The following is a 16,949-nucleotide window of genomic DNA, read 5'->3' on the forward strand; positions in this document are numbered from 1 at the left end:
AATATGGAAGCCAAAGTAGCTCGCATATAAAGCTAATTATTATACATGTATAGCTTGATTGGTCTTCTCGCAATGTTTGTTTGTTGTTCTCTTGCTTTACAATTAAACTCAGTGCGCAGACTGTGCGGATGTAGAGTGAATTAAAAAAGAAAAACCTATGATACACTCTCCATACTTCTCACACACGCTCTGTGATTTCTTCGCCAGTCCATCCCCGCTCACGCTCAATGTCATAAACAGTAGAATAAAAAAAAACTCGCGACATAACCTAAACAATAATTTGGCGACAAGCGTTCTTCTTCTTCTTTTCGAAATCGAGGGCGTCAAACGTCAAGTTTTTCGCGCCGGAAACGTCGTTACTTACGTAGACTTCCTCCCATTGGCTTACGTAACGGACGAGACGGGACAGGCGCAGCAGGCGGACCAGTGACAGCAGTTTGGCCAGGCGGAGGATCCTCAAGGCCCTGCCGGCGTGCAAAAGTTGAAAACTGTCGCCATAATCCTGAAACTGAAACAAAGAAAACAGCAGCGTTAATAAAGCTGTTATAATTCGCGAGAGCCGTATATTGGTATATATTAGAACTAGATTATTTATAAACAGCCTTAAATTTAAATATGTTTGGCTCCACTGTAGATTTGTACTATAATTTTCTTATATTTTTTGGGTTAATTCTCTATTATTATTATAATCGATTTGAATAAACTTTGGACATTTAATGCGCACTATCTATTCTAATCAATTGCTGATCAAAGAAGATTTTTGATCTACGAAGATAAAAAGTATAAAATATTCAGCTATTCGTATTCGTAGATGTAGCACAAGCCTTCGATAGGATGCATTAAAAATCATCGTGGTCCGGATATTCGGCTACTTTCGGCACTATACGTATATAGGTCGACGCAACATATTTTGCGCCAAACCACAATGAAAAGTCGATGTTGCCAAATATATAAATATACTATGTAATTTATTTTAGAAAAGTAATTGATTTAACTGTCAATTTAGTCAATTCATTTCATTAACAAATATATTAACCTTGCCTTTATTTAGGAAAATACTTTATCGAAACTTTTATTGTATAGCAATTAGTGTTTGAAGTATAAAGAAATATACAATGGAAGTTGTTAGTAAATGTTATTTATATATAACACATTTGTAGTAATGTATATCCAAATATTTGGTAGTTTAGTAAATTATTTGTGGTATAGTTAAGGTTCATTGTTTTATTTCCTTTAATTTATAATTAAAAATTTAATATTATGCTGTATTTTTCTTTTTACCTCTTATAAAATATTTCCTAATTTAATATCTTCTTACTATTTTTTTTAAAGGCCATTTTTACTATATATATATATATGAAGGTGTTAAACAACTATTATTACTATTATATTATGAACATTAACTTTTGTTTTAAAAAATAATACAAAGTATACTTTATGTTTTCAAGACAAATTAATACTGTACAGATATCAGTAGAAATTTGGTTATAAATAAGACAGACCCACAGCCAGACCAATTACCCACATCGTCACAGGTAAGTATTAGGATATTGAAATATTTCTTAACACCTGTTATGTCTACCTGACCATGTTTAGTCTATCGGACCACGACGATTTTTAATGTATTCTGCCTTCGATATGGTACGGCGTGGTGACTTTGTTCGTAAGCTACAGAAAATCGAAACAACACAGCCAACTATTAAAATCTTACATTATAGTCAGATTGTTCAGAGGCAAACAAGACGAAGAAGCTTACTCTAAAACTGCTTACTACTTAAAAGAAGCTAAAGCAGGTGTATCACAAGGAGTGTATTGGAGCCAATTCTTTACCTACTTTACAGATGTGATACCGCATATTATTTACTACGTCAACATGCCAATAATGTCAATATAAGTTATATTAAATTAGTTATGTGTTAATTGACATTTAGTTATTATTGTTTAGGATTTTAATAGTATAAACAGGGCTGGGTTTAAACCTTAGTCTTTCCTTTCCTTAGTATTGCTTGGGATTTAAAGGTGTTTGATTTCATGTTGTGTCCAATGACAGCATTTATTCCATATATTTCTTTAATTATTTTTACAATTTTGTTATTTACTCGCCTTTATTGTAATATAACATCGTAGTGTACTTCTTACTTTGTGAAAGGCCTTTTCTTTCCAAATCAAAGAATGCCAGATATGTCATTTTTTTCTCATAAATAATTAATTGCATATAATACTAAAAAAGAGATAATAATAACTAATTATTGCCTAGAATTGATACTATATAAAATATAGATTTTAGACGAAAATAATTAATGCTTCAGTCAGTGCATCTATAAAAAAACTCATTAATTAATTTAAGTAGCAGTTGACTTTGTTCCGACTATTTGTCAAATATTATTACGCCTCATTAACCAAACATCATCGATTGTTTTATTAAATAAGCTTATCGTTAATTAAACAAGAGCGTTAATCATTCAGTCATGTATAATCTATATATAAATTTGTTATAACGCCAAAAAAAAGAACGATAAGGACGTTATTGCAAAGAACTTGACCTTAACAAATAGTGCGATAACCGTTTCTCAGAATTTTGGCAGCTTAATTAGAATCCACTTCTTTTTTGTTTAAAAGTTCCTTTCGGTTTATATATGTATAAAATAGATATGCAGTCGTCGTTGGCTTTAAATGCATATGTATGGAAATCATTTTTGCTATTTATTCGATGAGTAAATGGGTCAAATGTTAACGACAAGTCTTGTGTTGTTTTGACTTAAAATTCTAATAGTTTTAATTGATATTGTTTTTATCCTTTAAGATATAAAAGCCGCTAAGAGTATCTAATCAAACAAGACACTATCACTGATACGATTGGCTGCATAGTTGATTTTCGTTCTTTGATTTTTTAAGTTTTATTTTAAATGAAATTTGTATACAAATATATATTTTTCAAGAAGATCCTTCATTTAACATGTATTTTAACCATTTATAACTACTATAACTTTGAACCATTACTATAAGTATCTCACTTGGCATCTCTCAATTAGTTCATGATATAGCAAAAAGTCTCCTTTAGGAGTGATATATTCATTTCAATGCTCTGTACTCTATCAAGTTTAGCGACCTTGAGGTATGTCGAATTTTACATCTTAGAATAACTGTCAACAAAGTACCTAGAAATATAATCCCAGATGTTGAACACGGGCGTTGCCAACAGTGCCAACTAGAACACGATAACGAATAGCTGGCAACCCCGAGACGTTTATCTGGGATGTTATTTAAGGGTATTTCCAATAATTCAGTACTCGACCATCGTTTGGTTTAGACGTGCCACCATCGACTGCCCAAGCCTCGTCTCCAGGTAACACCGCTGCCATCCATTTTATCTATTTTGTATTCTCTACATTTTTTATATTGCCAATAAATAACGGTCACATAATGTAAACACCACTGTTTCATTTCGTTTTACCTCCATTCACCGAGCCATATCATTTACCCTAAACAAGTCTCTATATTCTCTAAACTCCTTTAACTTATCAATGCTTTTTCATTATTCTCGACTCAACTGACAAAATTTTTGTATTAGTAACGGATTGAAGTCACAAACCAATATAAAAAAAACCTTTTTATTTTGATTCAAGAGCTTCAAACAACCCTTTGAATCATTCACCATTTCTGATGAGTTTTAAGGGTATATTATGGTCTAGAAATTAGAAAAAATCGATGTTTTTTAATCTCTAAGAATATACCCTTAAGAGAATATTTCAAAACTTAAAATTATTTACGGAGATATAGTTGTTTTACTGGAACGGCATCAACTGTGGAATTTCGGAAATTACATTTGCACATCAATTACAAACAGCTGTCTGCAACATTACTGATTGAAAAGAAAAAAGAAAAAAAAAAGTTCATAAATGTAGTCGAATATATTGCAAAATTTTGTTCGTAAAAATCTAAAATTCGTTTTAGAATCGAAACGGATTTTTCCTTCCTATTTTATCGTTTCACCCTAGTTAAAAATAGACAGAATGCTGTCTGATGTGTCGGAACATGTAACCGAATCAACCTATAAAATTTTTCAGAACGTTTGTAATAATAATTAGAGGTTATAAATCGGTAAACGTTGTGAATCAAAAATTCAATTTTATGAGGAAAAATTGCCATGTGCTGAAGTCATACATTTTGATGACATGCATACATTTTGTATTGGATATAGTATAATTTTTACAAGAAGACATATTATCCAAACATATTTTGATTATATACAGATTACATCTAGATTGTTTACAAATTCCCAAAGAAAGCACCAATGTACGATTTAATAACTGAAGTACCGTGATTAATGTAGTATCTTGATTGAAACATCCCCCAGTTGTTTGGGAGATGACTGAAATTATTACGATCCCAAAACCAGCAAAATGAAGTGAAATCCTATAGATCTAACATCTATAACACTGCTACCCAATAGCTGAAGTATTTGAAAACTAATTCTAGAAGGCAAAAGGTAATATCTGCACTTAAGGTTTTATAAACAAATATTCAACAATTGACCAGGGGTATAGAATAACATACGTCATTGAAAAAGCCTATTGAGGTAAAATAACTTGCTCACGATATTTTTTGAAATTGAAAACTTTTTACAAGTGTTGGCAAGCGGGACTCAAACTTGATAATGAAAATATTACAAAATCAATTTACTGAACTCTAAAACTTCTACATCTTAGCCAAAATGTTGAGTCAAACGAAAGGAAGCCTACTCTACAATAAAATAAATTAAATTAGGTCTACTACAAATAAAGAATATCATCTCTGACACATTTGGTATACATATCTATATGGTAACACAGCAAAATACTTGGCCATGACAATGGACGTATTTTATTCAAAGTATTGTCCATCGATAGTTGAAACTTTTCCCATCTTTTAGCCAATTTACAGATGTCATCTGAAAAAAACGATATATCTTTCGCGACTATCCACGAATCGACTCATTTTTTGGTATCGTCATAAGAAGTAAAGCGCGCTGCTCAGATAGATCACGACTCATATGTTATGTTGAAGCAAATAGTAATCAAAGCGAAAAAGGTCTGGAGAATACGGATGGTGAGGTAGCACTTACTACTTTAATGTTTCCAAATATGGTTTCACTTGTTTTTCAACATGTGGTCGAGGGTTGCGTGCAACTGACCAGTTGTATAGAATAAAATACGTCATTGAAAAAGCCTATTGAGGTAAAATAACCTACTCACGACATTGTTTGAAATTGTCTAAACTTTTAACATGTTTTGGCATGCGGGACTCAAACTTGATAATGAAAATATTACTAAATCAATTTACTGAACTCTAAAACCTCTACTTAGCCTGAATGTCGAGTCAAACAAAAGGCAGCCTACTCTACAATAAAATAAATTAAACCAAGTCTTCTACAAATAAAGAATATGATCTCTGACACATTTGCGATGATACTGCTGTAGTACGATATTTGCTGTTAGGAGAGAATAGCAAAAACCAACCAACATTACAAGTGTGGTGACAATATAAATAACTACACCCAAACATGAACAACAACAAAAAACAACAATAAATAATACTATCATCCCATATAGCAACCTGTGCATCTTGGGATGAATATGGATACAACTGAAAGAAGTATATTATAAGGAAAAGAACTGGATTTGAAATATAGAAAATATATTATTTCATCTTAAAAAATAATATATCTTTCGAGGCTATTCACGAATCGACTGATTTTTTGGTATCGTCATAAGAAGTGAAGCGCTGCTCAGATAGATCACGACTCATATGTTGAAGCAAAAAGTAATCAAAGCGAAAAAGGTCTGGAGAATACAGATGGTGAGGTAGCACTTACTACTTTAATGTTTCCAAATATGGTTTTACCGGTTTTTCAACATGTGGTCGAGGGTTGTCATACCGAAGAATAATAGTGCTGTGTCTTTGCTCATATTCTAGTCTTGCAGTCGATAGCGATCATAATTCCGATTTTGCCATTGAAACAATATTGTAGACATAACGAAACGACTTTCAATATCTCTTGGCTTCAATTCATACGCCACAAAATATCCAAGTTTTTGGATCATTCCCAGAACATGGGAGCGAGTGGAAATGGTTACTTGTGTAACTACCAACAACTCTACATATTCTTCTTGTGTTTTACACGGACCATACAGTAATGCCTTCAAAATTTTGTGGCCGTCTAAAACGCTTTTTGCCTTCAATGTCAGCTAGTATTCACATGGTGAAATCGAAAGAGCTCGTTTGCCTAAAGCGTCACGCAGAATTCGATGACCTTCAGCCGCGTTTTTCTTTAACGTGAAATAAAATGGTAAGCTTGTCTCTAGGGTAACACTGTTGTAAATCTTTTAGAATTAATTTATAGGCTTATATATCGAGAACAAATTATTATTACAATCTTTAGGTTTACTCAGATTCCGTTTGTTTGTGTCTGCAAAACAGGGAGAGAACTTGATAGATTGACATGCCATTTTTGAATGAAATTGCACTTTAATAGAAGCATGTTTTTACGGTTAGCTGCTATGGTAACCGCTATTGTATTTGAACATTAATGAAACAATATATTTTCATTGTAAATATAAGTTTGCTAGAATCCTTTTACTTCAACCTCTAATAATTAATAGCAGACAGAGTCATAGGAAAGTCTAGCCGGCTTTAGTTTGACAGCTTAACAGAAAAAAACATAGAACATTTGAGGAAACATATATTTAGATGCTTGCATGCATTCTGATCATTTTTTAACTGAGAGATTTATTGAGAGAAATATAAATTACTGAGAGTATTTACAACATTTTCCACAACTTTTTGGCAACATCGCGATACCGTGTCAAAAGAACGATGTAGGTTTTCTATAACAATGAATAAAACGTATCAATGTTTGTCACGTATGCGTTCCTAAACGGTTGAGCCGATTGTAGTGAAACTTTGCTATATTGAAATCGGTTCAATAATGTATTATCCAATTTCAGTCACTGTGAAATTTGTGTACTAGAGACAAAACATTATTATAAAAATAGAATCGAAAGAGGACTAATAATAAAGGAATTTAAAGAAAAGTTTATTGATTATCTTTACTTAAGAACGAAAGAATAACAATTTACAGGAACAGGCTGAATATTCGGAAATTATAGTATACAATAGAAATTTATAGTATGATAAATAAAGTATTAATAAGTAACGAACGAGCCAATATGCTCATGCGCCAAATCCGGAGATGTTGTGCAGCAATGTATCCTGAATATACGAGGACTGACGGATAAGGAAATGGAACTAGAGGAGGAATAGGTGGTATTGGTAAATATATGTTGATAAATTAACAATAATCGAAAGAAAGAAAAGGGGTTTAGTATTTATATAACCAGTTTCGACCATACGTTTATCAATAGTGGGATAGATAAGACGCAGGAAGGAGTAGTAATAATAACAAAGAAACTTGAACAAGAAAGAGAAAAATTTACCATGTATTCAGAAAGAATATTACTATAAAGATAAAAAATAAAAATGAAATAATGATAGTTCGAAGAGGATTTAACACATTTAACATATGAAGTTGAATAAAAATTATGTATTCTGGAGGTTTCAATAGTGATAATACCTGGTGGTGATGGTGAAGACATATAGTGCAGTAATTGGAATTCTCTGACTGTAAAAAAAACGTAGTTTTTCTTACTTATATAGAATACTTTATATTATCAATTGAGTTAAAAACAATCATTTAAATATTCAGAACATAAAAACAATCGTTTATAAATTATATACTTAAAGTGAATTGTTACCAATTTTATGAAATCTAACATAAAATATGATGGGAAATACTTTCACTCATCTCAGTATATACAATCTCCAGATATTTATAAATGGAGTTTATTTAGATATATTGCAATCTGAATAACAACGAAAAGATAAACCAGATACAAAAATATGTATTATATATATATTGACTGATAACGCTAATGTTACACGAAAATAACATGTTTCAGGTTATGTAAGGACAAACAACGCGATTTTATCTTGACTTAAATAATGAAAACAATTTTAAACTGTTATTTACTTTTACATAATTTATTACATCTAAAATATATATATACCTCTTATGATATACGATATGTACTTAACAAAATATAATCTCATTTCCCAATTCAGATCTTACTTCCTTTTTTGTTCTACTAAAGTTCTCGTTAAGTTTACACACAGTTGTATATATATTCTGCGAAAACTTCCGGCGGAAAAAAGCCGGGAATAGACGCCAACATGTGACAATCGTGGAAGTTTCAAAATAACATATTATGAGTCTGTAATTGCTTCTAGAGTTTTATCAAATACCTTACTCTTATTTAAAATATCGTTCGTTTCAGCTAAAGAAAGTAACAGCTGAAATTATAATAGTTAACTATAAATATGCAATATCTTTAATTTTATTTTTTAACAATCGTTCTCAATGATAAAACCAAAGATAGAATTCTGTTAATAATTTTTTATCTTCCTGAAGGGAGGCGCATAAAACCATAACATAACTTCTCTAATGCTATTGCTATTGAACGTTAGCTTTATATATTTTTTGTTCACCAAATATGTTGAACTTTAATTACTATTTATTTCAATTAAAAGAAAATATGAGTGAAAGTGGTAATAATATCCATCGAAAACGTTTTTAGAACACTTTCTAGGAGATTGCTATAGTTATGAAAAGTTAAATAAATTGGTTGCTATACAATTAGGAATAGGATAACGTAATTTTGTAATATAAGAATATTCAGCATTATATGGTAAAATTCGACTGACTAAATTTATTTTTCAAAACTTGTTATCAATTTCATCACTCCAGCATATGTACCGTTTTTTTTTGGAGCGGCATTTATGAATTGCCACAGATGCCAAAGATTTGTAGCTAGTGATTGGACATTCTTTTTTTCTGAGAAAAATAAAAAGTATCATAAATTATCACAGTCATTAAAAAAAACACTCATATTTTGAATCTCTTTGATCAGATGACAACCAAATTTTTTCAAACACCCATTACCTCCCATTAGCTAAATGTCATTATTTATTTTAAGTAGCTTATATCTTTACTTATCTTGAATAAATTTATTGAAGAGGCAAATAAGAAAAAGCAAAACTTTTATTGATTAGTCTTTTATGAGTTTAACACTTACCTGGTTAAATATAAGAAATATATAGTCTAAGGGTATGGACGAAATAAGATCCAGGAAAAACCACGTTCTCAAGTAATGTCTCGCTATTAGTTTTGGATCCAATATCACTTGTTCGGCATTATCTTGTTGCATAATCCCTGAAACAAAAAAATGCAGTGTTTTTTATACTAAAATATAATTCGTGTACTACTGTGATCAAAAGTAATAAGAAGTATCTATATCATCATGCTTTGGTTTCTTGCAAGTTAAATAAAACTGTCTCTAAATAATATTATTTGAATATTATACGTCATTTGTCATATATATATATATATATATATATATATATATATATATATATATATATAATTAATAGTTTAATTGCTTTTACCGTCTTTTCAGTTAGTACTAACCTTCAATAGAAAACTCTACTCATAAGTTTGTGAGTTATGGTGCTAAGAGTGAAACAATTTTTGTTACTTTCAGAACAATGGATCAAAAACAATTTCGTGTTTTAATTCTATACCGCTTCTTGATGGCAAAAAATATCGTTCAAGCGAAGCCATGGCTTGAAAAATGTTATAAAGACTCCGCTATATCAGAAACAACAATAAAACATTAGTTCATTTTTTGGTTAAACTTTGGTTTGAACTTCAAACGTAGTCGTAGAGACACCGATGATGCAGAATGCAGTTGACGTCGAAAGGCGGTGGTAACACCAGTATCGTAACGACAAAATCGTTTGGAATGATTGAAAAGTGAAGTTGCGCTAGTTAGCTAACATCGTAAAGATATCAAAAGAATGTGTTGGTTTTATATTGCATGAGCACTTGATGAAAGCTTTACAAAGTGGGTACTGCTTTTGCTCACTGTTACACATTACACAACATTATAACAATCATTAAGCATTATAACGGGTCCACACAAAAACTCCCGTTCCATTCGGAATAACTGGAAATTGTACTGGCAGTGAGCGGTACAAAATGTACTCGTATATATGTTATATTGTACGACTTATTATGCACTGTGATATGAGGAGCCATATGTAATGAATGGTGTTATGAGTGAGATATCTGAAAATAAACCTGTTTTACCTGTTTTTGCCCTTAGTGGTGCTTTGTTCCACCAGTCAATTCAACCAGTCGCCTCTTCTTTCTTTTAAATAAAATAGTTTTTCAAGTAAATTAAAAGTTTGGATCTTTAGAAACTTTTTCAATTTTATAAATGGCGCAGTCCGTAGAAGTCCGGGGAGATTATAAGAATGTTCTCTCTCAATAAGAATGAACTCATTCAATCAAACGGTATCAAATTAATTGTCAAGAAAAGAAGACAGGTTGACGTTGGATTTTAATCATTCCACAGTTATTCGAAGCATCTCTTGTTGTCGTTAGGGCAAAAGTGTCTTAGTTGAAGCTATAAGGTTACAAAAAGTAGATTGAAGATATTCAAAGACTACTAGCCATAAACTATTTCAAGGCCGACTTAAGTTTCTGTGAATTAACACAGTATACTTGAATTTGGACAGAAGCTTGAAGTTAAAGGTGAACGGCCACCAAAACTTGGAAAACCATTCCATAGAGGACAGCATAAAAATGTGGGTAGAAACAATGTCATTACGAAGATCTTCAAAGGCAAACTGATGGACAAAGGTACAGGCGATGCCCAAATATAATTTTATTAGCTAAACTGCCCAGACAGTGACCTCGTGCATCCCTGTGGTTTTCTTCAGGAGGGAGGTGTTATATCATGCGATTAGAACTGTTAAGAATGATTTAACTAACGGGATATTTAACAGGTCAACTGAGAAGTCTCCGGTCTGATACATAGATGGCGCTACTACAATTAAATCCATATGCTTTTTAGTTAGCACTAAACCTCAAAATATGCGTGTATACATTTGACATCTGTCGGATCATTAGTTTGCGAATTATTGCATTCTGAGTGAAGCAACTTTTGTTATTGTGAAAAAATGGATAAAAATGAATTTCGTGTGTTGATAAACTATTGCTTTTTGAAGGTAAAAAATACAGTTGACGCAAAAATTTGGTTTGATGCCGTGTTTCCGGACATTGCCCCAGGAAAATCAACCATGCTAAGATTAGTATGCTAAGTTTAGACGTGGTGAAGTGAGCACCGAAGACGGTGAACGCAGTGGACGGCCAAAAGAGGTTGTTACTGACGAAAATCACAAAATGACCGTAAATTGAAATTGAATGAAGTAGCAGATACTCTAAAGATATCAACTGAACGTGGACATCATATCATTCACGAATATTTGGGTATGAGAAAGCTCTGTGCAAAGTGGGTGACGCGCGAGCTCACTTTTGGCCAAAAACAATGACGAGTTGATGATTCGGATCAGTGTTTGAAGATGATCAAGCGATCAGCTTTGCGTCGATATGTGACAATGGATGAAATACGGCTCCATCATTTCACTCCGAAGTCCAATTGACAGTCATCTGAGTGGCCTGCATACGCGTGGGAAAATGTAACAGTCGGCTGGTAAGATCATCTGTATTTTGGGATGCGTATAGAATAATTTTCATTGACTCCTTAAAAAAGGAATGACCATCAACAGCGACTATTACATAGCGTTATTGGACCGTTTGAAGGACGAAATCGCCAAAAAACGGCTGCATTTGAAGAAAAAGAAAGTGCTGCTTCACCAAGGCAATGCACCGTGTCACAAGTCAGCGAGAACGATGGCAAATATCCATGAATTGGGCTTCGAATTGCTTCCTCATCCACCGTATTCTCCAGATCTGGCTCCCAGCGACTATTTCCTGTTTTCAGATCTCAGAAGGATGCTCGCTGGGAAGAAATTTTCGTCGAAGAGGTGATCGCTGAAACTGAGGCCTATTTGAGGGACAAATCGTACTACAAAAATGGTATAGAAAGATTGGAGGGTTGCTATAATCAATGTATCACCCTTGAAGAGGACCTACAATCGGTAAATAGTTCCATGAAATAAGTTAGACCATGAACGTTTCAGCGGATAAATTAAAAACTTTTCATTATTTAATTTAACTAACATCATGTTAGACAAAAAGCAAAACACATTAGAACCAAAATAAAACAACTATACTGGTTAGTCAGAAGATACTCTCATCTTGATCTAAAATCAAAGAGGTTGATCTATAATACAATTATAAAGCCAATTTGGACAGGGGGTGCAAATAAGGGGTTGCACTAACAATTCGAATCAACTAGTCATCCAACGCTGTCAAAACAAGGTTCTTCGATTGATTACCAATGCTTATCGTTACGTAACCAACGAAGAACTGCACGATGATCTGTAAATCAAATGGATTTGCAAAGTTATTGAATATTTCGCCTTGAAACACGAAAGATTGCTAAATCATACTAACGTGGAAGTAATACAGCTGCTGGACAGCGCGCAGGATGTCAGGAGATTGAAGCGAGCCAAACCATACGAACTTATATAAAGTTTATACCTTTAGTGTACAGTATAGCTATAAGTTATTATAATTTTATAATTGAGGAATACATATTGATGTATTTCTCGCATTCGTCTTGCTTGTGAATTAATCCAAGTACAAATAAAATGTATATAAAGTACAAGTACAAGTACAAATAAGGGGTTGCACTAACAATTCAAATCAACTAGTCATCCAACGCTGTTAAAACAAGGTTCTTCGATTGATTACCAATGCTTATCGCTACGTAACCAACGAATAATTGCACGATGATCTGGAAATCAAATGGATTTGCGAAGTTATCGAATATTTCGCCTTGAAACACGAAAGATTGCTAAATCATACTAACGTGGAAGTAATACAGCTGCTGGACAGCGTGCAGGATGTCAGGAGATTGAAGCGAACCAAACCTCACGAACTTATATAAAGTTTATACCTTTAGTGTAAAGTATAGCTATAAGTTATTATAATTTTATAATTGAGGAATACATATTGATGTATTTCTCGCATTCGCATTCGTCTTGCTTGTGAATTAATCCAAGTACAAATAAAATGTAGTAATAAATTAATTTATAATTAAGATTGTACTAAGCGTATCTAACAAAGATGTTATAAAAAAATTCAATTTAACTGTAGATTGCATTGTTTTCTCTGTTGTTCCAGTTGCGCATCGATATGAGGAAATGTATTCCGTCTTAAATCACATTAAACTAAAAGGGAAGAGGTAAAAAAAAGACGATGAAATTCCAGAGTTGGCGAAGGTCCAGGATCGGTGGTGTTTTCCCACCGGAATTCTGCGGTGCGGTCGGGCACCAAGAATTGATTAGATAGAAACTAGCGAGCTATCGCTCTTAATGCACACCTGGTGTCTCGGGAAGTGTCTTGTTTACGTTGTGTGCCTCCGGATGAGATCGATCGGTCGAAGCAGCGCTTCGAAAGCTGCTTTCGGATGTAATGGACGCGGAGTAATCGAGTTTACTTGAGCGCCGTGGCAAAAAAGCCAGTTCCGAATTCGTTTCCATACTGTTATCGAAGAAAATGTCTGGAATTTCGTATAATGGATTCCTATGAGATTAAAAAAGCGCTTCATTTTCGTGCTAGTCTATCTATCAGGAGATTTTTAAGCATTGGCGATCCTTTAATTTCACTATAATCTGATTTTTATATATTGTCCCAGTTCCACTGTTAGTTCGCCTGTTTTCTAATAATGATGCATAAACATCGAGGCTCCATATTTATTTTAGATTAGCGTGAATACGATCAAATTATCTCTAAAAATACTTTTTTTTTAAATAAAGTAGCCCATCAAAGTCTCATCTTAAATATGTTTTTTTGTTGATTATATAGTCAGGTATGCGAACGTTTTATACTTTGCGAAATAACTACATACATAACAAAAACAAGGTGCTTGAGATAATGGCTTGACTTGTCGGGGATCGGATATTCTTGCGTTTATGTTCGAGAATGATTTATTATGTTTATTTAGGATTCCGCCGGTTCCATAATTAATTCATATTTTCATTAGTTTCGTATTCCCTCTCACTACTTTCTTAGTCGAAGTTCGTTTTCGGAGACCTTCGTCTTTCATCGAAGTATCGTCAAATTCGTTAAATTTGAAATTCGCATGACGGGCATATAATTAAAGCTAATTAATATATTTGCTAATATTACTCTGTGTATACGGGTCTTGCATAAATGATACCATTTCAGGTAGTGCTTGTTAAAATCTTATTCTTTCAGTTGTCTCATTCTGCATTAAAATTATTGGCGTCTGTTTAAACCTAAATATTAAACAATTTGATCACTTTTTTGATCAAAAAAATCTTTAGTGCGCAGGCGATAAATTGGGAAAAGTACCAAACAACCAGTAACGATAACAACTGATATATTTAAAATTGAAACAAATTACATCAACAAACAGCACGGTGATTGTAATACAAATTTTCTCTACATAATGAAATACTATGAGCGACTAACTAAAAACTACCTGGAACGACCGAGAGAGACGTTGCGGTTAAAAACACTCAACTTTTTCTTTTCCTAGTTCTTTTTTTTTTTTTCTTTTCCTAGTTCTTTTTTTTATTTTTTTTTTCTAGTTCTAGAATGACCAGCTAGAACCAAATGGTCTGATGTCACTTTAGGTTCGGGATAGTGGCGTGTTTTGCGGGCGACAGAGACCGTGGGTTACGACTGGGATTGTCGTAGTTGCTTATCTACCGAGGTTTGTGGATGCGTAGGTATTTGATCAAGATGTTATCGTGTTCTCAGGCGCCTAGGGAGAACTTACCCAGGGCATGCTCGTGAAATTCTTCACGAACGGGATGCCTGATTGGAGGTGAGTGTTGATGTTCTTCATAAACCATGGGGCATTGAGTAATGCGCGGACTTTTTTGGATTAGAACACTTGGAGTAGTTCAAGTTGTCTCTCAGAGACGTACCTGTACCACACCTGTGCTCCGAAGAGGCAGACTGGACGGACTAGCATTTTATACAGAGTCGCTTTCTAGAGGATTGGGAGTTTACTTTTTCTGCAGAGGAGTGCGAAGAGAAGACTATACACGCCATTGTCTTTGCAGATAGCGTGCTGGATTTGGGCTGACCATTGGAACCTGCGATCGAACTGGAGATCGAGGTATGAGACCTTCTGGAGCCAGGGGATGGGAATTTTATCGATTTGGAGGCGATAGGCGCGGAACTCCTTCTTGTGGTGGAACATGGGTGGAGCATAATAGTTAATCTGCAGCTGCCAGAATTTCTACCACGTAATCGCTTAGTTCAGTTGGACTTGGAGTATGTCGCGAATAGCGCCAGGTTGTAAAGAAGTCTGAGTAATCAGCCATGTATAGGTTGAAAAGGGCAGGGGCTAATGGAGCATCTTACGGAACTCCTCCGGATATTTGTTTTTGAGAGGAGACTACGTCACCGATCCTCACTTGAAAGAACCTACCATCCAAGTATGAATCTATCAAGGAGATTAGGTCATTCGGTAGATCAAGCTGTTTGGCTTTGAAAATTAAACCGTCGTGCTAAACTTGGTCGAAAGCTTTGGAAACATCTAAAAAGATGGCGCCAGTTTTTCGACCTTTTCTTAATGCCTGGTAGATTGTTGCAGAGTAGATTGATGAAGGCTTGAGTGTTTGGTACGGAAACCGAATTGTTCGTTCGGGATTATGTTGTGCGCCTCGGAGAAACTGTTTAAAGCGTGTTTTATTGATTTTTCGGCAAGTTTGGTGACTTAACAACCCTATCTTGTTCTGATCTATAAACGACTCGATATCAATCCGTTTTTTGAAAAACTAATGGGACCATAGCCCGTAAATAAACTATATGGTCCTTGCTAATATACTGAATTGCCTACAAGTGATAACAATACGTCACTGGTACGTGAATATGAACAAATTCTATATACAGGGGATGGACGAAATAATATGAACACCTGATATATACACAATACTTATTTATTAATGAGGCATTAACCCACGCGGAATAGATTCGTAGAGTGTCTGAATAATTCTGAAGAATAGTGAACGGAATATTTTTCCGGCCTTCTGCAAAAACAACCACCAATTGCTTGAAAAATATTGGAGACGGAAATCTACTACATACTCTCTGCTCTAAACTCTTCTATAATGATTGAATTTTGTTGAGGTATGGCGATTGTGCTGGTCAGGGAAGATGTTGTTTGTTGGATGCTTAGTCGCAATATTATCTTGGAAAAAAATTTAGGCAGCAATATGCTAGTCATAATAAGAACTTCATCATTGATGATGTCGAGATATTCATTCGTAGTAATCCAGTTAGTGATGTGAATGAGAAGACCAGCTGATTACCACGATCTTGCCGCAAAAATCATAACCGAACTTCCTCATTGCTTAACTGTACAAACAAGAAGTTCGGATCCTAGGCTTATTTCTCCATACATACACTCAGCCGTTTCTAGGAAGAAATTTAAACTTTGATTTATCGAACCATGCCACATTGTTTTCTAAACAATCATCAAGTAACATCATTCAGGTTTTATGTTCGATGTACCACTTTTTTCGTAGTTTAGCAGTGCCTTCTGTTATAAGAACTTTCGTTATAAGCCCACCCATTTGTTGGTCGTTTCAACCCGCGATTTCGGTTCACAAAAAAAAACTATTTTCTTAACTGTTTATGGAGTTTCTTTAGTACTTTTAATTATTATTAGCGTTGGCAACTATCGAGTGAAAATAGTAGAGACAGTCGATAGTCGCAAAACGGTCAAACTAGTCGATAATAAAAAAAACTAGCGACTGAAAATAGTAACTACTATTTCAGCCAATTGCACACTTCGACTGTTTTTTATTGGCGATAAAAGACGGAGATGGAAGGATAATTCCTT

General features: G+C 33.8%; 2 protein-coding genes across 9 annotated transcripts in view; both read right to left on the reverse strand.

The window, feature by feature from the left end:
- LOC143196500 (ornithine decarboxylase) overlaps window positions 1-14,671 on the reverse strand; it is a 149,474-nt gene extending 134,803 nt beyond the window's left edge. Inside the window, exon 1 of the mRNA XM_076404230.1 lies at window positions 14,611-14,671. The gene's annotated coding sequence lies outside the window, so the exon portion shown is untranslated. The remainder of the gene's footprint in view (window positions 1-14,610) is intronic.
- Window positions 1-16,949, reverse strand: part of Ih (hyperpolarization activated cyclic nucleotide gated potassium channel Ih) — a 332,983-nt gene that overhangs the window by 29,103 nt on the left and 286,931 nt on the right. For all 8 annotated transcript variants that reach the window (XM_076404225.1, XM_076404222.1, XM_076404223.1 and 5 more), the window contains 2 exons: window positions 9,171-9,307; window positions 365-508 (listed from right to left, as the gene is read on the reverse strand). In XM_076404225.1, the coding sequence (XP_076260340.1) occupies window positions 365-508; window positions 9,171-9,307 (281 nt within the window). The remainder of the gene's footprint in view (window positions 1-364; window positions 509-9,170; window positions 9,308-16,949) is intronic.

The sequence above is a fragment of the Rhynchophorus ferrugineus genome, unplaced genomic scaffold (genome assembly GCF_030347505.1).
Source record: "Rhynchophorus ferrugineus isolate W39M unplaced genomic scaffold, kcgeb_rfMv2 rfM4, whole genome shotgun sequence".
In the NCBI taxonomy this organism is placed as follows: Eukaryota; Metazoa; Arthropoda; class Insecta; order Coleoptera; family Curculionidae; genus Rhynchophorus; species Rhynchophorus ferrugineus.